The 22,434-nt window shown below is 41.5% G+C and overlaps 2 protein-coding genes across 8 annotated transcripts in view; one reads left to right on the forward strand and one right to left on the reverse strand.

The window, feature by feature from the left end:
* Nucleotides 1-10,209: 10,209 nt before the first annotated feature.
* Nucleotides 10,210-15,244, forward strand: ANKRD40CL (ANKRD40 C-terminal like). Its single transcript, XM_088828973.1, has 4 exons — nucleotides 10,210-10,263; nucleotides 13,160-13,229; nucleotides 13,974-14,149; nucleotides 14,971-15,244. The coding sequence occupies exons 1-4, from the start codon at nucleotides 10,210-10,212 to the stop codon at nucleotides 15,112-15,114; spliced, it is 444 nt and encodes a 147-aa protein (XP_088685099.1). The 3' UTR covers nucleotides 15,115-15,244.
* A 6,830-nt stretch (nucleotides 15,245-22,074) lies between these two features.
* Nucleotides 22,075-22,434, reverse strand: part of LUC7L3 (LUC7 like 3 pre-mRNA splicing factor) — a 22,181-nt gene continuing 21,821 nt past the window's right edge. For all 7 annotated transcript variants that reach the window (XM_055407550.2, XM_055407552.2, XM_055407553.2 and 4 more), the window contains one exon: nucleotides 22,075-22,434. This exon is cut by the window's right edge. The gene's annotated coding sequence lies outside the window, so the exon portion shown is untranslated.

Genomic DNA, 22,434 nt, shown 5'->3' on the forward strand with positions numbered 1-22,434 from the left:
ACAACTGTCTATACATCAGCATCTCAAGGGAGCCTTCTTGCTGAATCCAGGACCAAAGCGGGGGTGGGGAATATATATATATATATATCTGGCTACAATAGTGCCCCCTGTCCCCAAGAAGCAAACAAAACAGCTAAGGGACTAGCTGTTAAAAAGTATTAAAAAGCCATTTAAAAGAATGAAATAATGCCATTTGCAGCAACATGGATGAATCTAGAGATTGTCATACTGAGTGAAGTCAGTCAGACAGAGGAAGAGAAATAGCGTACGACATCCCTTATATGTGGAATCTGAAAACAAATGATACAAATGAACTTACTTCCAAAATAGGAAGAGACAGACTGAGAGAAAGAACTCAAGGTTATCAGGGGGAGGCGGAGGGAAGGATGGGGGAAGGAATAGTTAGGGAGTGTGGGATAGACATGTGCACACTGCTGTATTTAAAATGGATAACTGGGGGCTTCCCTGGTGGCTCAGTGGTAAAGAATCTGCCTGTCAATGCAGGAGACACAGGTTTGATTCTGGGTATGGGAAGATCCCACATGCCGGGGAGCAACTAGCCTGTGTGCCACGACTTTGGAACCCCACTCACCTGGAGCCCAAGCTCTACGATATTCTCCACAATGAGAAGCCCGAACACTGCAACAGAGTAGCCCCCATTCTCTGCAACTAGAGAAAAGTCCATGCAGAAACTGAAGACCCAGCACAGCCAAAAAGATAAATAAATAAATTTTTAAATGCATTTCACTTTAAAATAAATGAATGAATAAAAATGGATAACCAACAAGGACCTACTGTATAGCACATGGGACTCTGCTCAGTGTTATGTGGCAACCGGGATGGGAGGGAAGTTTGAGGGGGAATGGATACCATGTATATGTATGGCTGAGCACCTTCACAATTCACCTGACACTATTGCCACATTGTTCATCAGCTACACCCCAATACACAATAAAAGTTTAAGAGATAAAATGTAAAGCAAAAGAAAAAAAGCAGTTGAGGGAAAGTGGTGCTAGTGGGTGAAGGGTCTTTGATAAACAGAACTGTCCCTGAAGAAACAGAGACCCCCATCCTCTCCTGTACCCTAGTGGTCACCCAAGGCTTTCATCTGAATTGTCTTCTCTAACCAACCATGATTCCATCAAGCAATGACAATAGTAACAACTGATACACAGCTCTTACATTCTATCTTTGCAGAACAGATGGAATCATTATTGTCGTCGTTGTTGTTCAGTTACCCAGCCGTGTCTGACTCTTTGCGACCTCGTGGACTGCGGCACACCAGGTCTCCCTCTCTGTCCCTCACCATCTCTGGAAGTTTGCCCAAGTTCATGTTCAGTGCATTGGTGATGCTGTCCAGCCATCTCATCCTCTGACACCCTCTTCTCCTTCTGCCCGCAGTCATCCCCACCATCAGGGACTTTTCCAGTGAGTCATCTGTTTAAATCAGATGACCAAAACACTGGAGTTTCAGCTTCAGCATCAGTCCTTCCAGTGAATATTCAGGTTTATTTCCCTTAAAATTGACAGGTTTGATCTCCTTGCAGTCCAAGGGACTTTCAGGAGTCTTCTCCAGCACCACAGTTCTAAGGCATCAATTCTTCGGCGTTCTGCCTTCTTTACAGTCCAACTCTCACAATTGTATGTGACCACTGGGAAGACCATAGCCTTGACCCCTTCCTGGACCACTGCCTTGTTGTGCCTTGTTGCTTAATTCAATAAAGCTATGACCCATGCCGTGCAGGGCCACCCAAGACAGATGGGTCATCGCAGAGTTCTGACAAAACATGATCCACTGGAGGAGGAAATGGCAAACCACCCCAGTATGCTTGCCGTTGAGAACCTCATGAGCTGTATAAAAGGAATCATTTATTATCATCCACGATACAGACGAAGAAACTGAGGCTCAGAGAGAGTTAAGCAAATCACAGATGGCCCTGCACTCACAAGTAACCCAGTAGGACTCTTCCTCCTATGCTGCCCTCCCTTCCCAGGGCTGTCACCTTTTTTATAAAGCCAAATTTAATCTTTAGCTGGGTCTCCAATCCTAGAAGCCAGTCTGAGGGTCTGCTAAGGGCCAAGTATTATTTAATGGACTCACAGTCTTATCTCCCAGGAGCAAACATTTCCTGGGGCAAGCAGCCAAGTCATTTTTGCCTGGTCCCTATATTGTTAGTCACAGAAACAGGAAAGTGTGTTGGTTTCTCACTCTTCGTTGCAATCTCAGGTCTATTCTGGCTCAGTGGTGGCGTAACATCCCTAGGAACCAGGAGCTCCCAGCTGTCTTCTCCATGTGAGGGAGGATCCTGCAGGCTGTCTTCTGGACCACTTGCCTCAATACTTTCCTCAGTCATTAAAAGTAGTTTTTCCAAGTAACATATGCAAATAATTTCTTTTAAAGAAAAAAGTTTACAGAGGAGGATCCCTAAGCTTAGGAAACCAGAATCTTTTCTGTTGAGCAGTCAGCCTGCCTGACCTCGGTCCCAAAGGGAGATGTTATCTTTATTAAACTGGTGTCCTGCTGATCCTGTTTGTGACGCCAATTGTTTTGTTGTATCTCACTGTGCGCACTTTGCCAACCCATGGTAGGCAAGGCGTGAGCTAGGAGGCTGGAAGAGAAGCCTAGGAACTGCAGACGTGTTTATTCTCTCCTGGCTGGCACAGCAGGCGTAGCAGCAGATATAACATAACACAACGTAACTGCACACAACCCTTCAGGACTTTTCCAGGGGAAGCTTATACAGGCATACCACACAAAGTAGCCTGCAACCAAGCAAGCACCTCATGAGGCACGTGCACAGTGCTATCAGTGATCTCAGCTGTTACATAACTGGGCAAAGTCACGGCTTACAGAACATGGGGCGAGAGGGCGTGAGAGTGCGGGGCAAGAGAGCCTGACTGGAGCCATCTTGTTAGTTTCCCCACACCTGAACAATAAAGAAAACCTGCCCTTTGGGAATTCCCTGGCAGTTTGATGGTTAGGACTCGGTACTGTCACTGCCAGTGCCCAGGTTCAATCCCTGGTCAGGGAACTAAGATCCCACAAGCCAAGTAGCATGGCCAAAAAAGAAAAAAAGAAATCTGCCCTGTCCTCCAAAGAGAGACACTATCACTAACTTTCAAGACTGTTCACTATACAAATATTCTTGAACAAGTTCAAAGACAGCAAATGCCTATGCTCCACTAACCGTGTGCAAGAGGCCCATAAAGAATTATCTACCAACAATTAAAAAGGCCTACTAACAGATCATAGAGAAAGGTAGGGAATTTCAGAAAAACATCTATCTGTTTCATTGACTTCGCCAAAGCCTTAGAGTATGTGGATCACAACAAACTGTGGAAAGCTCTTAAAGAGATGGGAATATCAGACCATCTTACCTGTTTCCTGAGGAACCTGGAGCAACAGTTAGTTAGAACCTTGGATGGAACAACCGACTGGTTCAAGATTGAGAAAGGAGGACAGGGTCTGTCTGCTTTCACCCTATTTTTTAAATTTATATGCTGAGAAATGCCGGGTCGGATGAGTTACAAGCTAGACTCAAGATAGGTGGGAGAAACATCAATAGCCTCTGATATTTGGATGATACCACACTAACGGCAGAAAATGAAGAGGAAGTAAAGAGCCTCTTGATGAGGGTGAAGAGGAACTAAAGAGCCTCTTGATGAGAGTGAAAGAGCCAGCTTAAAGCTAAATATTAAAAAAATTAAGATCATGGCATCCGGCCCCATGACTTCACGGCAAATAGAGGGGGAAAAGGTGGAAGTAGTGACAGATTTCCTCTTCTTGGGCTCTAAAATCACTGCAGATAGTGACTGCAGCCATGAAATCAGAAGACGATAGCTCCTTGGCAGGAAAGCTAGGACAAATTTCAGTTCAGTTCAGTCACTCAGTTGTGTCCGTGTCTTCGCGACCCCATGAATCACAGCACACCAGGCCTCCCTGTCCATCACCAACTCCCGGAGTTTACTCAAACTCATGTCCATCGAGTCAGTGATGCCATCCAGCCATCTCATTCTCTGTCGTCCCCTTCTCCTCCTGCCCCCAATCCCTCCCAGCATCGGAGTCTTTTCCAGTGAGCCCACTCTTCACATGAGGTGGCCAAAGTACTGGAGTTTCAGCTTCAGCATCAGTCCTTCCAATGAACACCCAGGATTGATCTCCTTGAGAATGGACTGGTTGGATCTCCTTGCAGTCCAAGGGACTCTCAAGAGTCTTCTCCAGCACCACAGTTCTAAAGCATCAATTCTTCGGTGATCAGCTTTCTTCACAGTCCAACTCTCACATCCATACATGACCATGGGAAAAACCATAGCCTTGACTAGACGGACCTTTGTTGGCAAAGTATTGTCTCTGCTTTTTAATATACTATCTAGGTTGGTCATAACTTTCCTTCCAAGGAGTAAGCGTCTTTTAATTTCATGGCTGCAATCAGTATCCACAGTGATTTTGGAGCCCAAAAAAATAAAGTCTGACACTGTTTACCCATCTATTTCCCATGAAGTGATGGGACCAGATGCCATGATCTTTGTTTTCTGAATGTTGAGCTTCAAGCCAACTTTTTCACTCTCCTCTTGCATTTTCATCAAGAGGCTTTCTAGTTCCTCTTCACTTTCTGCCGTAAGGGTGGTGTCATCTGCATATCTGAGGTTACTGATATTTCTCCCAGCAATCTTGATTCCAGCTTATGCTTCTTCCAACCCAGCGTTCCTCATGATGTACTCTGCATATAAGTTAAATAAGCAAGGTGATAATATACAACCTTGACGTACACCTTTTCCTATTTGGAACCAGTCTGTTGTTCCATGTCCAGTTCTAACTGTTGCTTCCTGACCTGCATACAGGTTTCTCAAGAGGCAGGTCAGGTGGTCTGGGATTCCCATCTCTTTCAGAATGTTCCACAGTTTATTGTGATCCACACAGTCAAAGGCTATGGCATAGTCAATGAAGCAGAAATAGATGTTTTTCTGGAACTCTCTTGCTTTCTCCATGATCCAGCGGATGTTAGCAATTTGATCTTTGGTGCCTCTGCCTTTTCTAAAACCTGCTTGAACATCTGGAAGTTCACGGTTCACATATTGCTGAAGCCTGGCTTGGAGAATTTTGAGCATGACTTTACTAGCGTGTGAGATGAGTGCCACTGTGTGGTAGTTTGAGCATTCTTTGGCATTGCCATTCTTTGGGACTGGAATGAAGACTGACCTTTTCCAGTCCTGTGACCACTGCTGAATTTTCCAAATTTGCTGGCATATTGAGTGCAGCACTTTCACAGCATCATCTTCCAGGATTTGAAATAGCTCAACTGGAATTCCATCACCTCCACTAGCTTTGTTCGTAGTGATGCTTTCTAAGGCCCTCTGCTTCACATTCCAAGATGTCTGGCTCTAGGTGAGTGATCACGCCATCGTGATTATCTTGGTCATGAAGATCTTTTTCGTACAGTTCTTCTGTGTATTCTTGCCACCTCTTCTTAATATCTTCTGCTTCTGTTAGGTCCATACCATTTCTGTCTTTTATCGAGCCCATCTTTGACAAACTTAGTGTGTTGAAAAGCAGAGACATTACTCTGCCAACAAAGGTCCATATAGTCAAGGCTATGGTCTTCCCAGTGGTCACTTACAATTGTGAGAGCTGGACTGTAAAAAAGGCAAGTGCCAAAAAATTGATGCCTTCGAACTGCGGTGCTGGAGAAGACTCCTGAAAGTCCTTTGGACAGCACGGAGATCAAATTAGTCAATCTTAAGGGAAATCAACCCTGAATACTCATTGGAAGGACTGATGTTGAAGCTGAAGCTCCAGTATTTTAGTCATCTGATGTGAACAGCTGACTCATTAAGTCCCTGATGCTGGGAAAGATTGAGGGCAGAAGGAGAAGAGGATGTCAGAGAATGAGATGGCTGGATGGCCTCACATGTACATGAACATGAATTTGGGCAAACTTCAGGAAATGGTGAAGGACAGACAGGGAGGCCTGGTGTGCTGCAGTCCATGAGGTTGCAGAGTTGGACATGACTGGGTGACTGAACAACAACAACTAACAGTAAAGCTAGAACAGTAAAAGAATTCCAATGTGGCAGGATAGAAAGTTCTCCTACTCTGCCCCAGTGAACCCCAGGACCAGGTACCAGACAGCTAGAGGCAGCCCCTACACAGCCTCTACAAGAGCCCATTGAAATGATACAAAGTAGAAAATCCTGTACTTGCCTAGCCAATTTCCTACTTCCCATGAGAAAAAGGCTTTTGTCTACATTTCCCCCTCATTCTGCCTCCTGGCCAACCCTGGGGCCTTTCTGTGTGACCCTGTGTGGCAGGGCATGTCCTCCTTCTCTTTGGAATGGTAACAAACTATCTTTTCAATGTCAGTCATCTCCTGATCTGTGGGCTTCACCATACCTCAATAATAATAAAACCTACCTTTTTACATTTTATCTCTTACTATCTGATTGAAAAAATCACAAAACTTGACAACACTGTAGATGTTGCTCTCACATGTGGCTGGTAGGAATGTAAAATGGTTAAACATTCAAGGAGGGAAATATAGTAACAGCTAACAAAAAGTTTGTGTTTACTTTTGACCCACAAATCCTACATGTAGGAATTTACTCAGAATATGTATCTCCAATAATAAAAAATACATGGAGACAATATTACTAATTACATCACTGTTTGTTTGTATTGCAAAATATTGGAAACATACTGAATCCCTGTACATAAACAATCTGGTGAATAAACTATAGAATCTCCACACTACAGAGGGTAGGGGGAAGGTGAGAAAGATATTTATGAACTGATATAGAATGATTTCTAGATATATTGTTTAGTGGGGGGAAAAAAGCAAAATAGAAAATAATTTTTATACCAATTTTCTGTAAGAAAGGGATAATAAAGAAATACAAGTATCTGTTTGATTTTTCAAAAAGCAGCACCGGAAGTCAGAAACCGAGGATATAATTTCCTGCAGGGGACAGAGGAGCATGCAGGGAAGGCATGGAAATGTTGAGTGACTCGACTCTAATTTTTGAATAGTTTTGACTCTTAGAATCAAGCTATATGCTCAAAATATATATGTACATAAGGATTGGGAAGAATCCTAAAATGCAAACACAATCAACCCGACTGTATTTCAAATAAGCAATTCTGGAACTACTTGGTCTGTGTATTGTCAGACTGAGCAAATGAGCAAATATATTGAAGAAGTTAGGAGCCAGATTCCCCACAGTTGGAAAACAACTACCAAATGGAATTGGACAAAGCTAGGGAAAATTCTTTTGTTTTTAAATGGAACCAGAAGAATCTGTATGAACTTGTATTTAATATATTAATATACACACAAAAAATAGGTACAGACATATGTGTGTATGTCCCTAGTTTTTCACTAAAGGGACCCAGAAGCATTCTTCTTGGCATCCACAAAGGAATGAGTATACTGTTCCCCACTGAATAGAATGTGGCTCCTTGGAGAAATGATGGAATCCAGGGCTGAGGCAGGAAGTACAAGTTGATGTGCCAAGAAGTAAGAAAGTGCTCATAAAGTAGTGGATATGGGAAAGGATTACAGGATATAGGAAATAGCTGTAAGCAGATACTGTACACAGTTAGGATAATCTGAGCACCAACATAAATAATGGGATTAATAGATTATAACTCATGGAAACTGGAGTGAAGGAAGGAATAGGATATTTGAAGAAGGAATAGGACATCTGTATGGTTTCACAGTACTTCCTCCTAAGTTACATCTTAATTAAGAAAGGGAAAAAAGACACACTTTACAATAGAAAAAACCTAGCAGACAATTCCTTTCAAAGGTGATTAAAGTCACCATCCCCTAAGATGGGACAAACCAAGATGTGCCTCCCATTATTATGTGCTAAGAAAGACATACCATTTCTGTGCTGTCCCAACCAAAGCACATAATCTGATCCTAATCACAACAAAACACTGGACAAACCCAAGTGAGGGACACACCACAAAATCAGTCGCTTGGACTTTTCAAAAATGTCAATATTAGGAAAAACAAAGAAAGGCTGAAAAACTTTTCTAGATTAAAGAAATGTATGAGACATGAAAATTAAACACGATGCACAACTCTGAATGGGATCCTGGGCCAGGGAAAAACGTTAAAAATGATACTGTTGGGTTAACTGAAAAATTTGAGTATGGTTTAGCTAAGAGCATTATATCAAAATTAGATTCCTTGATTTTGATCCTTGTATCTTGGATATATAAGAGAATACCTTTTATATTAGGAAACACAGCCTGAACATACTTTCAAATTTCAGGGGGAAAATGTGTGTGTGTGTGTATTATACACATACGCACGCATATACATACCAAGGAAGAAAGAGAATTAAAGCAAATATGGCAAACTGTTAAACACTGGTAAAGGGTATAATATTCTTGCAACTTTTATGTAAATTTAAAACTATATCAAAATTAAAAGCTGTCCCCACCCCCACCCCCACAAAAGCTAATATTTAAACAGAAGGGTCCTTTAACTGCCCAACATAATGAATGAAAAAAGACTCACACCCAGGCCTGTGTGGCTGCCTCCAAACAAACATTTCACTCTTGCTTGCTGATGAGTTCTGATTTTTAACATTAGAATTTTTACTCTAGAGCATATATTTAATTTAAAAAATAAAAATATAAAGGAGTTCTCTGGTGGCCTAGTGGCTAGATTCTGGACTTTCACGACCATGGCCTGGGGTTCAGTCCCTGGTCTGGGAACTGAGATCCTGCAATCGCACAGTGCAATCAATAAAGAAAGATAGAAAAGAGAGGGTTCCCCAAAACAACAAGTGAGTACTGTTGAGAATGCGTGAATGAGTGACCCAGTGACTGGGGAGCGGGCGAGTGTACGGACAGAGCAGGCGACATGGGGACGTTGGGGATGCAAGAGGCTCCCCTTCAAAGCACAGGCACTTTTATCCCGGCTCTCTGCCTTCACAGCCCCATCCACTCAGGTGAGGGTGGCTCTGTTTCAGGGTGACACACCCTGGCAGCAGAGCTGGCCAAAGTGCATTTCCTTCCACTCCCTTAGGAGGTCAAGCCAGGTGAATCCCTGCTGCTTCCTTTTCTTCTCTGCCCAGGGTGGGGCCTCCTGCAGTCTTGGCAGAAGGGCACCAGGCAAGCTGAGGAGACAGCATCAGGTTGGCAACCAGATGACCCAGATCTAGCCCCAGGTCTGTGCTCAGCTGCCCCTGTGACTATCACGGAGCATTTATCTGCTTTGGGTCTCCATTTTCCCATTTGCACCTTAGGCAGTTTGGTCCAATCAATGACTGTCAGCTTTGGCCACACATTAAAACCAGCTGAGAGGCTTTTAAAATTTCTGGGCCCAGACTGCACCCCAGACAAATTAAGCAGGACTCACTGGAGGGTATAACCCCGACATCCGCATCACGCTTTGCAGGTGACTTCAACGCACAGCTCAGTTTCAAGAAACCTATGGGCACTGACCTCCACGGTTGCCTCTAGCCTCATGATAACGAGCCCCACCTGATGCCCCACTTCTGACACTGGAGTGTTCAATGAAATGGGAGAGTCACCCCAAACATGTGAGTTCCTACCTTCAGCCCTTTGAGACTGCAGCCCTGCCCAGGACTTTGCCCAGCCCCACCCACCCTTCATAAAACCTCCTGCTCCAGCCCCTGCCTTCACCATTTTGATGTTTGGAATCAAGGACTTAGGATCCTTGCCTAAGCGCAGTCTCCCCAGGTATGTGCCCAGGTGTTGTTGCTTTCTTGTCACACACAGATGCTGAAGAAGGTGCTGGGAGAAAGGGAAGAGAGCACTGGGGAGGAGAGGGAGTCTGTTCGAGATACTGTGACTTTTCTTATCCCTTGAGGTAGTAGCTACTAACTTTTCCCAAGGAGGGCTGTGCCTCCAAAGGCCTTCCCTCTCAGGGGCCCTGGGGTGGGCATTATTAGCCTGCACTGCTTCCCCATGGACACAGGCTGAGAGGAGAGAGCATTGAATTTCAGTCCCTTCCTCCAGCTGCAGCATCCTGTCCAAGTCATACGAAACACCTGAGCCTTAGTTTGCCTATCTGTAAAACAGGCCAACCCTGCCCTATCTCACTGGCCAATGACAAGAACATAGTTTCAAAGCAGACAGATGCACTGAAGCTTTAAAACACGCCTTTTATTTGATTGGAAGCTCAGTATAAATGCTGGAGGGCCTGCTGATCTGACAGACTACAGAACTTACTCATGGCTGAACCCCAACTGGATGTGAAGAAGCCTTCAGGTGAGTCTTTAAATCCTGTTTCCAATACGGCTGTCAAGGAGGATAGGGGAGGGACCTGAAGAGAGGTAGGGTGTCCTTCTCCACTCTGCCAGTGCTGTCGTGAAGAGCAGAGCAAGTAGACCATGGGTCCTTTCAGAGGGAGGCAAGTATCAATAGCTATAATTAATAGCAGCCAGCGAATAACTGGTGCTCAGTACATGCTAGGAGTGCTTGTATTTTCTGTACATTTTCTCGTTCCTTCTTATAAACTTGTGAGGTAGAGATTATTAATCCCATTTTCCAGATCAGAAAACAGGCTCAGAAGGGTTAAGTGACTTCTCTAAGGTGTCACTGCTACTCAATAGCACAGGAAAAATTCAGATCCAAATCTGCCAGACTTCAAAGAGCATGCTTTCTGACCTCTAAGAGACCCTGTCCATCCACAGGCCCATCACAAAAATGAAATGCTTTTGCACGTGGTAGGCCAAGGTGGGGGACATCTCATGCTGTGTGGCATGAGTAGTGAAGGGGTGAGAAGGGCATTGTTCCAGCTCAGGTGTCTGGGTCACTCAGTCTCCCAGACCAGCACAGAGCTCCCTCCATGGCTGGAGTGGAAGGGCACAGGGACATTATTTCTGTCCTGGGAGAGAGCTGCACTGAGCAAGACTATCTTATTTTTTGGAGAAGCATTTAGCAGTGTGGAAAAAGTAGGGTTTAAGCCCCAAAAGAACTGACTTCATGGGCCTGAGATCAGAGCAGTTGTGCAGGGTCCTACAGGCAGACAGACCTCACTCTTGGGATTAAGTGCTCTGTGGTTGGTGGCTTGAGATTTTTTTAAATTTTGAGTTTGTTTTGTAAGCAAAATCAGATGGGACAATGGAGCACCTGCTGAGACTGGGAGCTGTGGCCTGAATGTGTGATTCCCCTCTCTCAGCCCACCACGCTCCAGCCTCCACCAAAGTCCCTCACTCTGCTGTCACCTTTGCACCTGTCAGTGACTCAAGCAAAAGATGGTCAAGGCAGGGCATGCTCTGAGGTCCACAGGGCAGGGAAGAGGCAGGGGCCCCAAGTCACCCCTATCCAGGTAACAGCATTCAGGTGGGGAGGCTGCAATTCCTCGGGTAGCCATTTTGCCCTGGGCCACATTTCCCCTTGTGGCTTGGACAGTAAAGAATCTGCCTGCATTTCAAGAGACCCAGGTTCAACCCCTGGGTCAGGAAGATACCCTGAAGAAGGAAATAGCTACCCACTCCAGTATTCTTGCCTGGAGAATTATGGACGGATGCCAGGTGCCAGGCCTTTGGGATTGCAAAGGGCTACAGTCCACGGGACCACAGAGTAGGACATGACCGAACGACTAACGATTTCTTTTCACTTTCCTCTTAACTAGGTCACACCCAGGTCCTGCCATTTCCTGGAGCAAATTCCATGTTACTTTATCCTTCAGCCCCAATTTTCTTGTCTGAAAATGGAAATAATACCTACACCCCACGGGATTATTGAGACCAATGAGGTTTCTGTTGTGATTCTTTTTTCCAAAATGCAAGTCTGATTATGACAGTTTTCTCCTGAACACTGTCTAATGGCTTGACGTTGTTCTAGAATAAAGACCTTTCACACACACCAGCACTGTCCAATTAAAATATTACATAAGGCACTAGTGGTAAAGAACCCATCTACCAAACCAGGTTAGACGTAAGAGACACGGGTTCAATCCCTGTGTTGGGAAGATCCCCTGGAGGAGGATACGGCAACCCACTCTAGTACTCTTGCCTAGAGAATAGCAAGGACAGAGGAGCCTTGCAGGCAACAGTCCATAGGGTTGCACAGAGTCTGACAAGACTAAAGCGACTTAGCACTCATGCCACATAGGTAATTAAACCTTTTCTTGTAGCCACATTAAAAAAGAGGTGAAATTAATTATAATACATTTACTTCACCCAATAAATTAAAACTACGATTTCAACATAAAATCAATATTAAAAATTAAAAAGAATTTTACATTTTTCCTGTCTTTGAAATCCAGTATGTATTTTATACTTAGAGCATATCCCATTTCACGTGACTAGCAACCACAGATTGGGTGGCGGAGGTTGGTAGATAATCCCACAATCCTGACACACTCAGCCATGTTGAATTGCTTTTCTTTCTAAAGAACCACTGCTTCGCTGCACTGGGGCTTCTGCTGTTCCCAGGCCCTGAAAAGCTCTTCTCTTTCCACCCTCTGGATCTAGTGAAGCTTATTCACCCTTCAGACGTCAGGTCACTTAGCATTCAGGGAGGTCTTTCTTGACCCCCTCCAGGTTTTCACACTACGTTGTATCTTGATCTCACCAGGCCTACAACTGTAAATTCACATTTACCTGAGGTCACCTGATTAATCTCTCTCTCCCCTGTTGTAAACACCAGCACAAAGGTCACTTTGGGTTTTTAATTGTTGTTTGAATCATTTCCCCAAGGATTAGCACAGCACAGAGTAGCCTTGGGAAGATATTCTATGTAAAAGGCCTGGCACCTGGATGCTCTAATGTTCCCTCCTTTCACTTCCCTCTGGTTGAGAAATTTCTCCTTATTAAAGGGCCTCTCTTAACTGTATAACTCTGCTAAAGATCTGGAGACACAAAACTCTCAATGCCAAATATATTTAAGTAGAAACGAGTTAAGCACACAGTTTATAAATATTTCTTCAGATGACATATCACTTAAAAATACTATCTCAGTTCCTTTTCATGATTTAAGCAGTAATTAAGGAAAATTCCTGTTCAAGTCTGAATATAATTACTGCCCTTTTCGAGTTTTTTCCTGTGAGGAGCTACAGACCAGAAAGTGGCGATGGGGCTCTATTGTCCCTCATCTAACTGGCAGAGTTGGCACACAGCTAAATGATGAGCTGCTGCTGTTTCTCACCTGTCCTCCAATTATTTCTCAGGTAAGCAAGGAGGCTCAAATCAACAGTTGCCAACTGACCCAGGTGGTAATGCCAAACCTGATGACACCTGCCTAGGTGAGGATTCAACCCCTAGGTCATGTTGCAGAGCCAATTTCATCATTTGGCTTCATCAACTTCCTCCACCTTTAGTCAAGACTGCTCCTTCTTATGACAATTAAGTTTTAAGACTTAAGACTCACCCAATGCCCCTGTCTCCAAGTGAAAAGTGAAAGTCGCTCAGTCATGTCGGACTCTTTGCGACCCCATGGACTATACAGTCCATGTAATTCTCCAGGCCAGAAAACGGGAGTGGGTAGCCATTCCCTTCTCCAGAGGGTCTTCTCAACCCAGAGGTTGAACCCAGGTCTCCCATTTTGCAGGAGGATTATTTAACAGCTGAGCCATCAGGGAGACCCAAAGGTGTTTCCAAAGATGGTAGCATTATCCTGTTTATCCGCCCCTCAAGTGCCAGGGGATCCAACAGGAATCAACAGGATGATCTACACCCTTAAGAATATGGAGCCCCAGGGCTACACATTTTCTTCAAACTTTCAAACAGCCAGCAAAGCACACCCAACAAAGATGTACTGCAGAAGGTACTGCATGTCACACACTGGGCTTTTTAGATCCCGGCTTCACACTGCCTGTTGGTGAGTATAATGGGGCATATACCTGAGCTTGCCCAGCATTCCTACCAAAGCCTCAGATAATGAAAAGTTTATATATGTCTTTTATTATTATTATTCAGCTCTTTGCTATAACTGATGTTTAAAATGGGTATTTTGTTTCTTTTACATAAAAAATTTATGGGTGTTCCAGAGCTGGTACTTAAAGTCAGAATTCAGAGCCACAAAGAAAATGACTTCATTGAAGTTGAACTGGATAGACAAGAGCTGAGTTACCAAAATCTACTACAAGTAAGCTGCTGTGAACTGGGGATTAACCCGGAGCAAGTGGAGAAGATCAGAAAGCTACCAAACACATTGCTCAGAAAGGTAGGGTGTTTACAAGTTTCTAAATAGAGACTGGGCTCTAGGTGGGTAAAATTATGGTCAGTGAAGCCGATCACTAGCTTTTGTATTATTAATATGAAAACAAATCCAAGACACTGGACATTTTAGCTTCAGGATAGCCAAACATGGTAGCTAGGTTATTTTCAATCTGGTGCTTTTACAGATTTGCTTACCTTTAATTTACTCACTCTTTTAAACTGTCTGAATTACAACTAACAACCAAATTTAAAACCCTAGCTCAGTATGTATGGCCAGCCTCCAATCTCCACAAAACTGACTGGTCTCAGGGATAGAAAATACAAAGTCACTTTTACCTGCTTAGCAAAGTCAAACCTTTGCAATCTCAGGAAACAAAATTGGGGGCATTTTTATGAATTTTTCTGATTCAAAACAAATCTCATTTTTTAACTTGAGGAAAACTCTCATCTCTTTGGGCATTTTTTAAAAAGCAACTTTCAGAATGCCTTTTAGCAATTCTTATTGGTGCCGTGGCTAACAGTATATTCTTTGTAAACTAAAAGTGGTGGGATGATCATACTTTCAGATATATATATATATATATACATATATATTTTTTAGTGCCCTGGATGGACTAAAGTCTTTTTTAAATTGAAATTTTATTCCCCTTGGAAATCAGCAACAAGGTCTGAAACACAAAAACAGTAAAGGAAAACAATTCTCAACTGCTGACTTAGTTTACCGTGAATGGAAAGAAAACAATGCTGGGGCCATCTTATTAAGCCTTTTCATCATAACTGCACGTGTATTTATGAACCACTATGTAACTTCTTTTTCATATTAAGGACAAAGACATTCTAAGACTACAGGACTTTCAGGAAGTAGAACTCATTTTAATGAAAAATGGAAGCTCTGAACTGACAGAATATACACCATCTCTGTTAGAGAAGCCCTGCTACAACAGCAATGCTGCAAAATTGACGTATTAAATCACAGAAATGAAAACCTGGAATCAATATTTTGTAAATAATGAAGTCTGGATGCATCTAGAGTTTGCTAACTTCATATGTATACTTATTTTCTTGCTGTGCAACTTTTCTAGGCTTACGAGTAGAGTACATTTAAAGTACTTTGACAAATACAGTATTTTTAAAAATTTAAGTTTGATACTTATCAACACAAGTTTAGTTTGTAAAGTTGTACCCCAATCCTGATCAGGCACAGGTATGCACTCCTGAGACTCAGGACAAATGGCCAGGCTCTGTTCACAACAACTCCATTAAGGGCAGGGCGAGCTAACTGGAGCTGGGAAAGCCAGGACCCCACTTGACACTCTGGCTTAAAGATCCTAGCTTCTAAAACCATCTCTTACCATCATTTCCGTTTTACAACTTTGAAATCTACAAAATGGTGATAGGAAGGCTATGGGTCCCCAAGCGTCAGACGTTTTTTTCTCTTAAATGACAGGAGGAAACAAGTGTCAGATGTAATTTTCTCCCTTCTCTATACAAAATTAAATGGTTTCTTTAAAAATTCTATGCTGTCATGACACCTGGTTCCACCTGAACTTTTCTCACACCTTGAGCTAACCAATGTTTTTCTTATGGAAATGATTTTCTTAAGCTATGTTAATGAACTATGTATTACCTTAGACTCTCTCTTCAAGTCGGTTCCACCTAAGACTCAGAACCGATAAAGGCTCAACAAACCAGTATGTTTTACTCATGCAAATGTTCTCTTAAGCTATGTTAATAAAACTATGTATTTGTTCAGAAACCTGCCTCTCTTCAAGATTCATGTCAATTTTATGGCACGGGATGACTCACCTTGTGCCAATGCTATCTCAAAATGCATGTTATGGGTGAGGGGTCTGGTGCCACTCTGAGTTTTGAGACATTTCCTTTCTCTAATTAGCAGCTTATATAACTTCTTGGTAAAAACTAGCAAGAGGGCAGTCTTTCTACCCTTTCTGATGTCTGCGTCAGAAGTTTTCTTTTATACTTAATAAAACTTTATTACACAAAAGCTCTGAGCAATCAAGCCTTGCCACTGGCCCAGAGGCCAAGAATCCTGGTATCGTACACGGCTCTTAACAACAGCCTTTAAATGGCAGGACTTACACAACTTGAATAACACTTTTTAACCTAACAACTTGCAGAAAAGCCAAGGCACAGCACATAGCATTGAATTTGCACTCCTGCCTGACTCCATTTACCAACTTTCATTAATACACACTTTTTTACACAACAGTGTGAAGTCATCTCTAACCCTTATGGAATCAAGGAAAAAGTACCAGAGACCTCCTGGGCAAGCACCATGTCTTAATCTCTTCCAGCACATGAAATAAGCCATCTCTCTCTCATCTCCAAATCCTCAACAGCTCACTTCTGATGAAGGGTGAAGAGACACTAAGGCATTGCATCAACACTTATCTCACCCACTGCCAAAAAACATGGAAAATGTTCTGAATAGTGCATGTGAAATGTGTACCATTTTATTCATGAAATGAGTATGAAACCTAAATCTGCAGTTTACTTAGTACCTCAGCACCAAATATAAGTCTGGCATCCAAGTCACACTTTCAAGATAGTATGCCCCCTAATGAAAGCCAAGGCCACCCAGAGCTCAGTGTTCCATTGCCAGGGCTGTGACAGGGGATGAAAAGGGGTCAATCCCCAAGTGCTTTGTCCATTATTTTCAATATGTCTTAAAGAAGAAAAATTTAGGCATGGGCTTAGGGATGCTTAATCACTAGCTGTGGAAAAGTGAGATTTAGGTTGCTTTTAAGTGAACACGGTAGAATAAATTTATTTGAAAACAGTACTGTTGGAAAGCTTACAATAGAACCTGCACAGGTGTCACCTAGTGAAGTGCAGTAAGATCAATAAGGACAGCCATTACCACAAGGTTGATAAAATTAAATATGCATACCCATTTCAAGTGCATCAAATGTATTTTCTAGAAGCAACATAGTTTTAAGGCTGAAGATTAATAAATATCTGAAGCGTCAAGAGTAATTTTAATGAAAAAAAAAAAAAAAAATTTTTTTCGCCACACTACCCGGGACAGGGGATCGTAGCTCCCTCACCACCAGGGATCAAACTCACTCCTGCAGTGGAAGCGCAGTCTTAACCACCAAACTGGGAGGGAAGTCCCAAGAATAATTTTTAGTATGTATTTCATGCACAGATTGTAAAAACTTAAATTTCTGAGTGACATACAATTCTGCTGTAAGATTACATCATTTTCAAGTCATTGAAACAAATCAGTTACCAGAATGCTATCCTAAAAAGATTTCCAAAACATATTTAAGAGTGGTCTAGAATGCTAATTGTTCATTTATAATGAAGTGATTTGGGGTATATATTTGGATGTGTACAAGGGCCACTGGTAACTGATACAAGGCCTTTTAACTACATGAATTTTATGTACTCTAGTCAAGGCTATAGTCCAGTAATCATGTATGGATGTAAGAGTTGGACTATAAAGAAAGCTGAGCGCCGAAGAATTGATGCTTTTGAACTGTGGTGTTGGAGAAGACTCTTGAGAGTCCCTTGGACTGCAAGGAGCTCCAACCAGTCCATCCTAAAAGAGATGGGTCCTGGGTTGTTCACTGGAAGGGACTGATGTTGAAGCTGAAACTCCAGTAATTTGGCCACCTGATGCAGAGAGCTGACTCATTTGCAAAGACCGACTTCTGGGAGGGCAGGAGAAGGGGACGACAGAGGATGAGATGGCTGGATGGCATCATCAACACAATGGAGATGGGTTTGGGTGAACTCCGGAAGTTGGTGATGGACAGGGAGGCCTGGCGTGCTGCGGTTCATGGGGTCGCAAAGAGACACGACTGAGCGACTGAACTGAACTGAGGTGCCTTTCAAATTTCAACCACTTCCCCTTTACACAGCAAACATTATTTAAACACTTCATGTAAGTACACTTATAAAGAGGAAAACAAGGACCAAGAGTAGCCCCTCTGAGGTGACAGTGTAACTTGAACAAAGGGAAGGACATGCTGACCATGGGTCAGGAGAATGGCAGTTTTCCTTCCTGCTGCTGCTGCTAAGTCACTTCAGTTGTGTCCGACTCTGCAACCCCATAGACAGCAGCCCACCAGGCTCCGCCGTCCCTGGGATTCTCCAGGCAAGAACACTGGAGTGGGTTGCCATTTCCTTCTCCAATGCATGAAAGTGGAAATTGAAAGTGAAGTCGCTCAGTCGTGTCTGACTCTTAGCAACTCCATGTCCTTCCCAGATTGGTATAAATCTGAGAGAAAAAAGCTTCCTTGGAAGCTGCTTATACAGAAGCAGAATCAGTTTCCTGGCAGACACCCAAATGAAAATTACTTCAAGATAAAAATAATGTATCACAAAGAAAACATACATGGAGGCCCTGTCTCTAGCTTTCAAAGACTACGATTAAGACCCTAAGTCTGGAACTCGAGAAACAATACCCTTTAAACCTATCACTTTAATTCCATGAAACACACTGTTTATGTATCTATTTTACTACTTACTACCTATATCAAGACCTTTTCCCATTTTTTAAAATTTAAATTTTATTAAGAAATATACATACAAAAGCACAAACACATACAGTTTAAAAAAGAAACCACCCACCCAGCTTCAACAATCACCACCAGTTCTTCTGAAGGATCCTTCTTGCCCTTCATGATCTCCCTCCAATACACTGAATTGTGTTAAATCATTTCCTTGTTTTCCATTTACCATGTATTTACAGACTGGTTTTGACTTTCACAGAAAAGGAATTGGATTATTCTTCTGCAACTTGCTTTTTTGACCAGAGACTCATCCATGTTCACACGTGTAGCTGCAGTTCAGTCTGACTTCTTGGAATTCCACTATAGGAATATACCACATATTTGTCCCCTGGTCTGCTGGACATTTCAAGTCTTTCCAGTTTGTTTTTGCTTCCTTTCTTCCTATTACAAATGATGCCGTCATGACATTTTTATATCCATCCCCTGGCACACATGCATAAATGTTTCTCTAGAGTATGTATCTAGGGATGGAACAGCTAAAAGTTACGGTACAACTGTACCCAACTGTTTTCTGAAGCTGTTGTTCCTAAACATTTTTAAAGCTGATAGACAACTGATCTATTTGGTATAGCCAAGGGGAAGAAACAGATCAACTATGAAACTCAAACTGCATTTTTAAATTAGGAAATTAAAAAATCTAATACAACAATGAAAAATACATTTACTTCTTTTACTGAAATGGACTTTTGAAACTACATTTTTTAACTTAAAATTGCTATCTCCTATGTCTCAAATGTTTCTAAATACACTGAGTGAAAACAGCAAGATTCAGAAAATATGCTGTACTATGATATATTTTTAAAGATTCATACATATAAATGATTATATCCCCCACCACCCACCTCCCCACAAAAACCACTTGGAAAAATAATTAACACTAGTAGCTCCTGGACAAGAAGAGCAGGAGCAGAAGAGACATATCACAAAACACTTCTGTTGTTTTACCAAACCATACACAAGTCTGTCATACAAAATTCTTAAAAAGCAGTCACCTGGGGATTTTTTCATAAACTAAAAATCAGTCCAAACTCAAACCTGAAAACCAACCCTGCAGGAAGTCCCACCCCACAGAAAATATATACAAGTTCAAGTATCTTTCATTTTATGCACATTTAAAAAATACTCACACAACTCATCTACAACACATTTTTGAAAGCACAGGACACATTTAAAAACACTTCCACCCTAAATTGTTCAGTTTTAACATCTCTAAAACTTTTTAATCAAGTGACTGAACCCAACCCACATGTGGTCATTGTGTTCTCACACCTGAGAAACATGGCTGTGACACTACACTGAAGAAGCCAGACAGATCACCAGCAGGTAAGTAATGTTATACAAGGAAAGAAGGTGTCTCTGGGCTGGGGAACATCATTAGCTCAAGAAGGCAAGAAAGATGTTTTAATCCAACTTGAAAAATTATTGTATTATGATCTGTTTGAAGAAAAGATGTCTTAACAAAAAGGGTGAAGGAGAGTGTCACTACCCTGCAAAAAGGAGGATGCCAGAACAGCAATTACCAGGCTCCCACCAGACCAGTATGAACTCAAGTTTATCCAATTTATTTAAATTAATAAATTTTAAGTCGTTTAGTGATACATGCAGGAACATTTGTAAATTAAGTATGTCTGAGACTTGCCTGAAAATAACAGGGACAGAGGACACACACACAGAGTAAGAATGGTCACTGAATCTTATTGTTGATGAACTTCAATCAAAGTTAACTACACTGTCCTACCTTTGCGTCTTAAATTTTCCAAAACAAAAAAAGTTTTAAAAACTGATTGCTGCTTGCAGTCTTACCAAGTAATCTTCTAGTTAGTAAAAATCGGCTCCCCCTAAAGGCTTTTCAAAGAGAAATACGCATGAAGCAACTGACAATTTTTTGGTCTGCACCAGAGAAATGTGTATTTCTCAATGTAAATAAGCACATGACCACTACATGGGATTCTTGTGAATTTGGTTAGTAAGAATAATTTCCTTGAGCCTAATTAATTTTGGGTGTTGGATGTGACCCAATTTCTAGATCTCCACAACCTTTAGTCATAGACCCCTCAAGCGACCAGGCCTCCCCCTCAAATTTTATGTTAACTTCATTAGTGATCCATACAGATGAAGATTAGGAAGACTTCATAAACTCATTTACTGTACTTCATTAAAATAAATTAGTGAATGATTCTACATGAGGCAGAAGAGAACAAACTTGGCATTTTAATACCCAATTTAACACCTTAATGACCAAGTATCTTAATACTTAAATAAATTTCTTCTGTTTTCTGTTTTTCTTAATACTCAGTAATAGAAACTGGTAAACTATCACTTTATGACCTTTATTCTATAACCATATCTTGTCAAACTACACAAAGCAGTGCTTGGGAGGTGGCTGACTTTGTGTTAAACTGTTTTCCCATCTTACATTAATTCTCACAAATCCAGAGATAATCCATCTATCTCCATCTAGGTAAGCCAGGAGTGCTGTCCCCAAAGCATTATTTCATACAAAGTCTCTGAAGCGTCGTTATTTTCCAAAGCTTGGTGGAGGGTATTTTAGTAAATTCTGTAGCCTATTATTATCCCTATTAGAACAACTACAGTGGCATAAAGTGAGGCAGTGGACTATGAGGTGGAGACCTAGATTCCATGTGCTAGTTTCTCCAACATGGAGTCCTAAGACATCAGGTAAATCATTTAACGCCGTTTCTCTACCTATAAACTGATAGCAATATTTGAAAATTATAAATCATGAAGAACTGTGGTTTTATATGAACTATGACACATGCAGCTGGAGCTAATAATACTTTTATACAATCAACAAGCTGGCTATACGTGGAAATGTGCTGCCAAATTTGCTGTACATGACCCCTACACACACTCAAATTACCTTAAACACTTTTAAAAAATCCTTGTTTGAAGTGATACACTCTATACACAGAAATAAAAATATTTATAATAAGACCAGGTTAAAAAAATCTTGATACAGGATTTCTAAGACAAAAAACCAGCTAGAAGTGTCTGAATGTTTTTCTACATCATTATTTCACAGCTAGAGGATGACAGTGTTTGTCAGGATATTTTGAATTTTCTACTACTAAAGAAATCTCTCAGGGATGTAAAAATATATTCCAGTTCATTGTATATCTTTGTTATTAAAAACAAAATCCAAATGTATTAATAACTACTAAAAATTGAAGCACCATTATTTAAAACATTTAAATTGTGGAAATTCTATAAAAATTAGTCTTAAACAGAACAAATCAGATAAAACTGTACACCAAGATCTCTAGTAACAGCGTATCTCATATTTAAAACAAGGGACTAGTTCAGAGTCAATAACTTTATTAAAAAAAGATTAATACTAAAACTTTTCAATGACAAAGAGACAAATCTGTAACAGAAAGTCGGAGATACTTTATTTTCACTTCTAAATCCAAAGGCTAGGTATAGCAGAGTTGTAAAAATGGAATCCCACTTAGTCTGATTCACACAAATATTAACGTTTAATCTCATTTTCAAAGTCCCAAGAATGAAAACTTGCAATTAAACACTGAGCAAGCCACATGTTTAGGTAATATTTCTTAAAAAGTCTTAAAGAAAAAGATATGATACAGGACCTAAGTTTTCAGTGGCATATATATGCTATTAATACATGTTCTGAAATCTGATAGGTCACATCAGTCCTGAATTAATTTTTAATTAAAACAAAAAACAAAAAAACCAAACTAACCGAGCTTTATACTTTTTCTATGCC

This window comes from Moschus berezovskii, chromosome 20, assembly GCF_049115385.1.
Source record: "Moschus berezovskii isolate FMDL1 chromosome 20, NW_MosBer_1.0, whole genome shotgun sequence".
NCBI classification, from domain to species: domain Eukaryota; kingdom Metazoa; phylum Chordata; class Mammalia; order Artiodactyla; family Moschidae; genus Moschus; species Moschus berezovskii.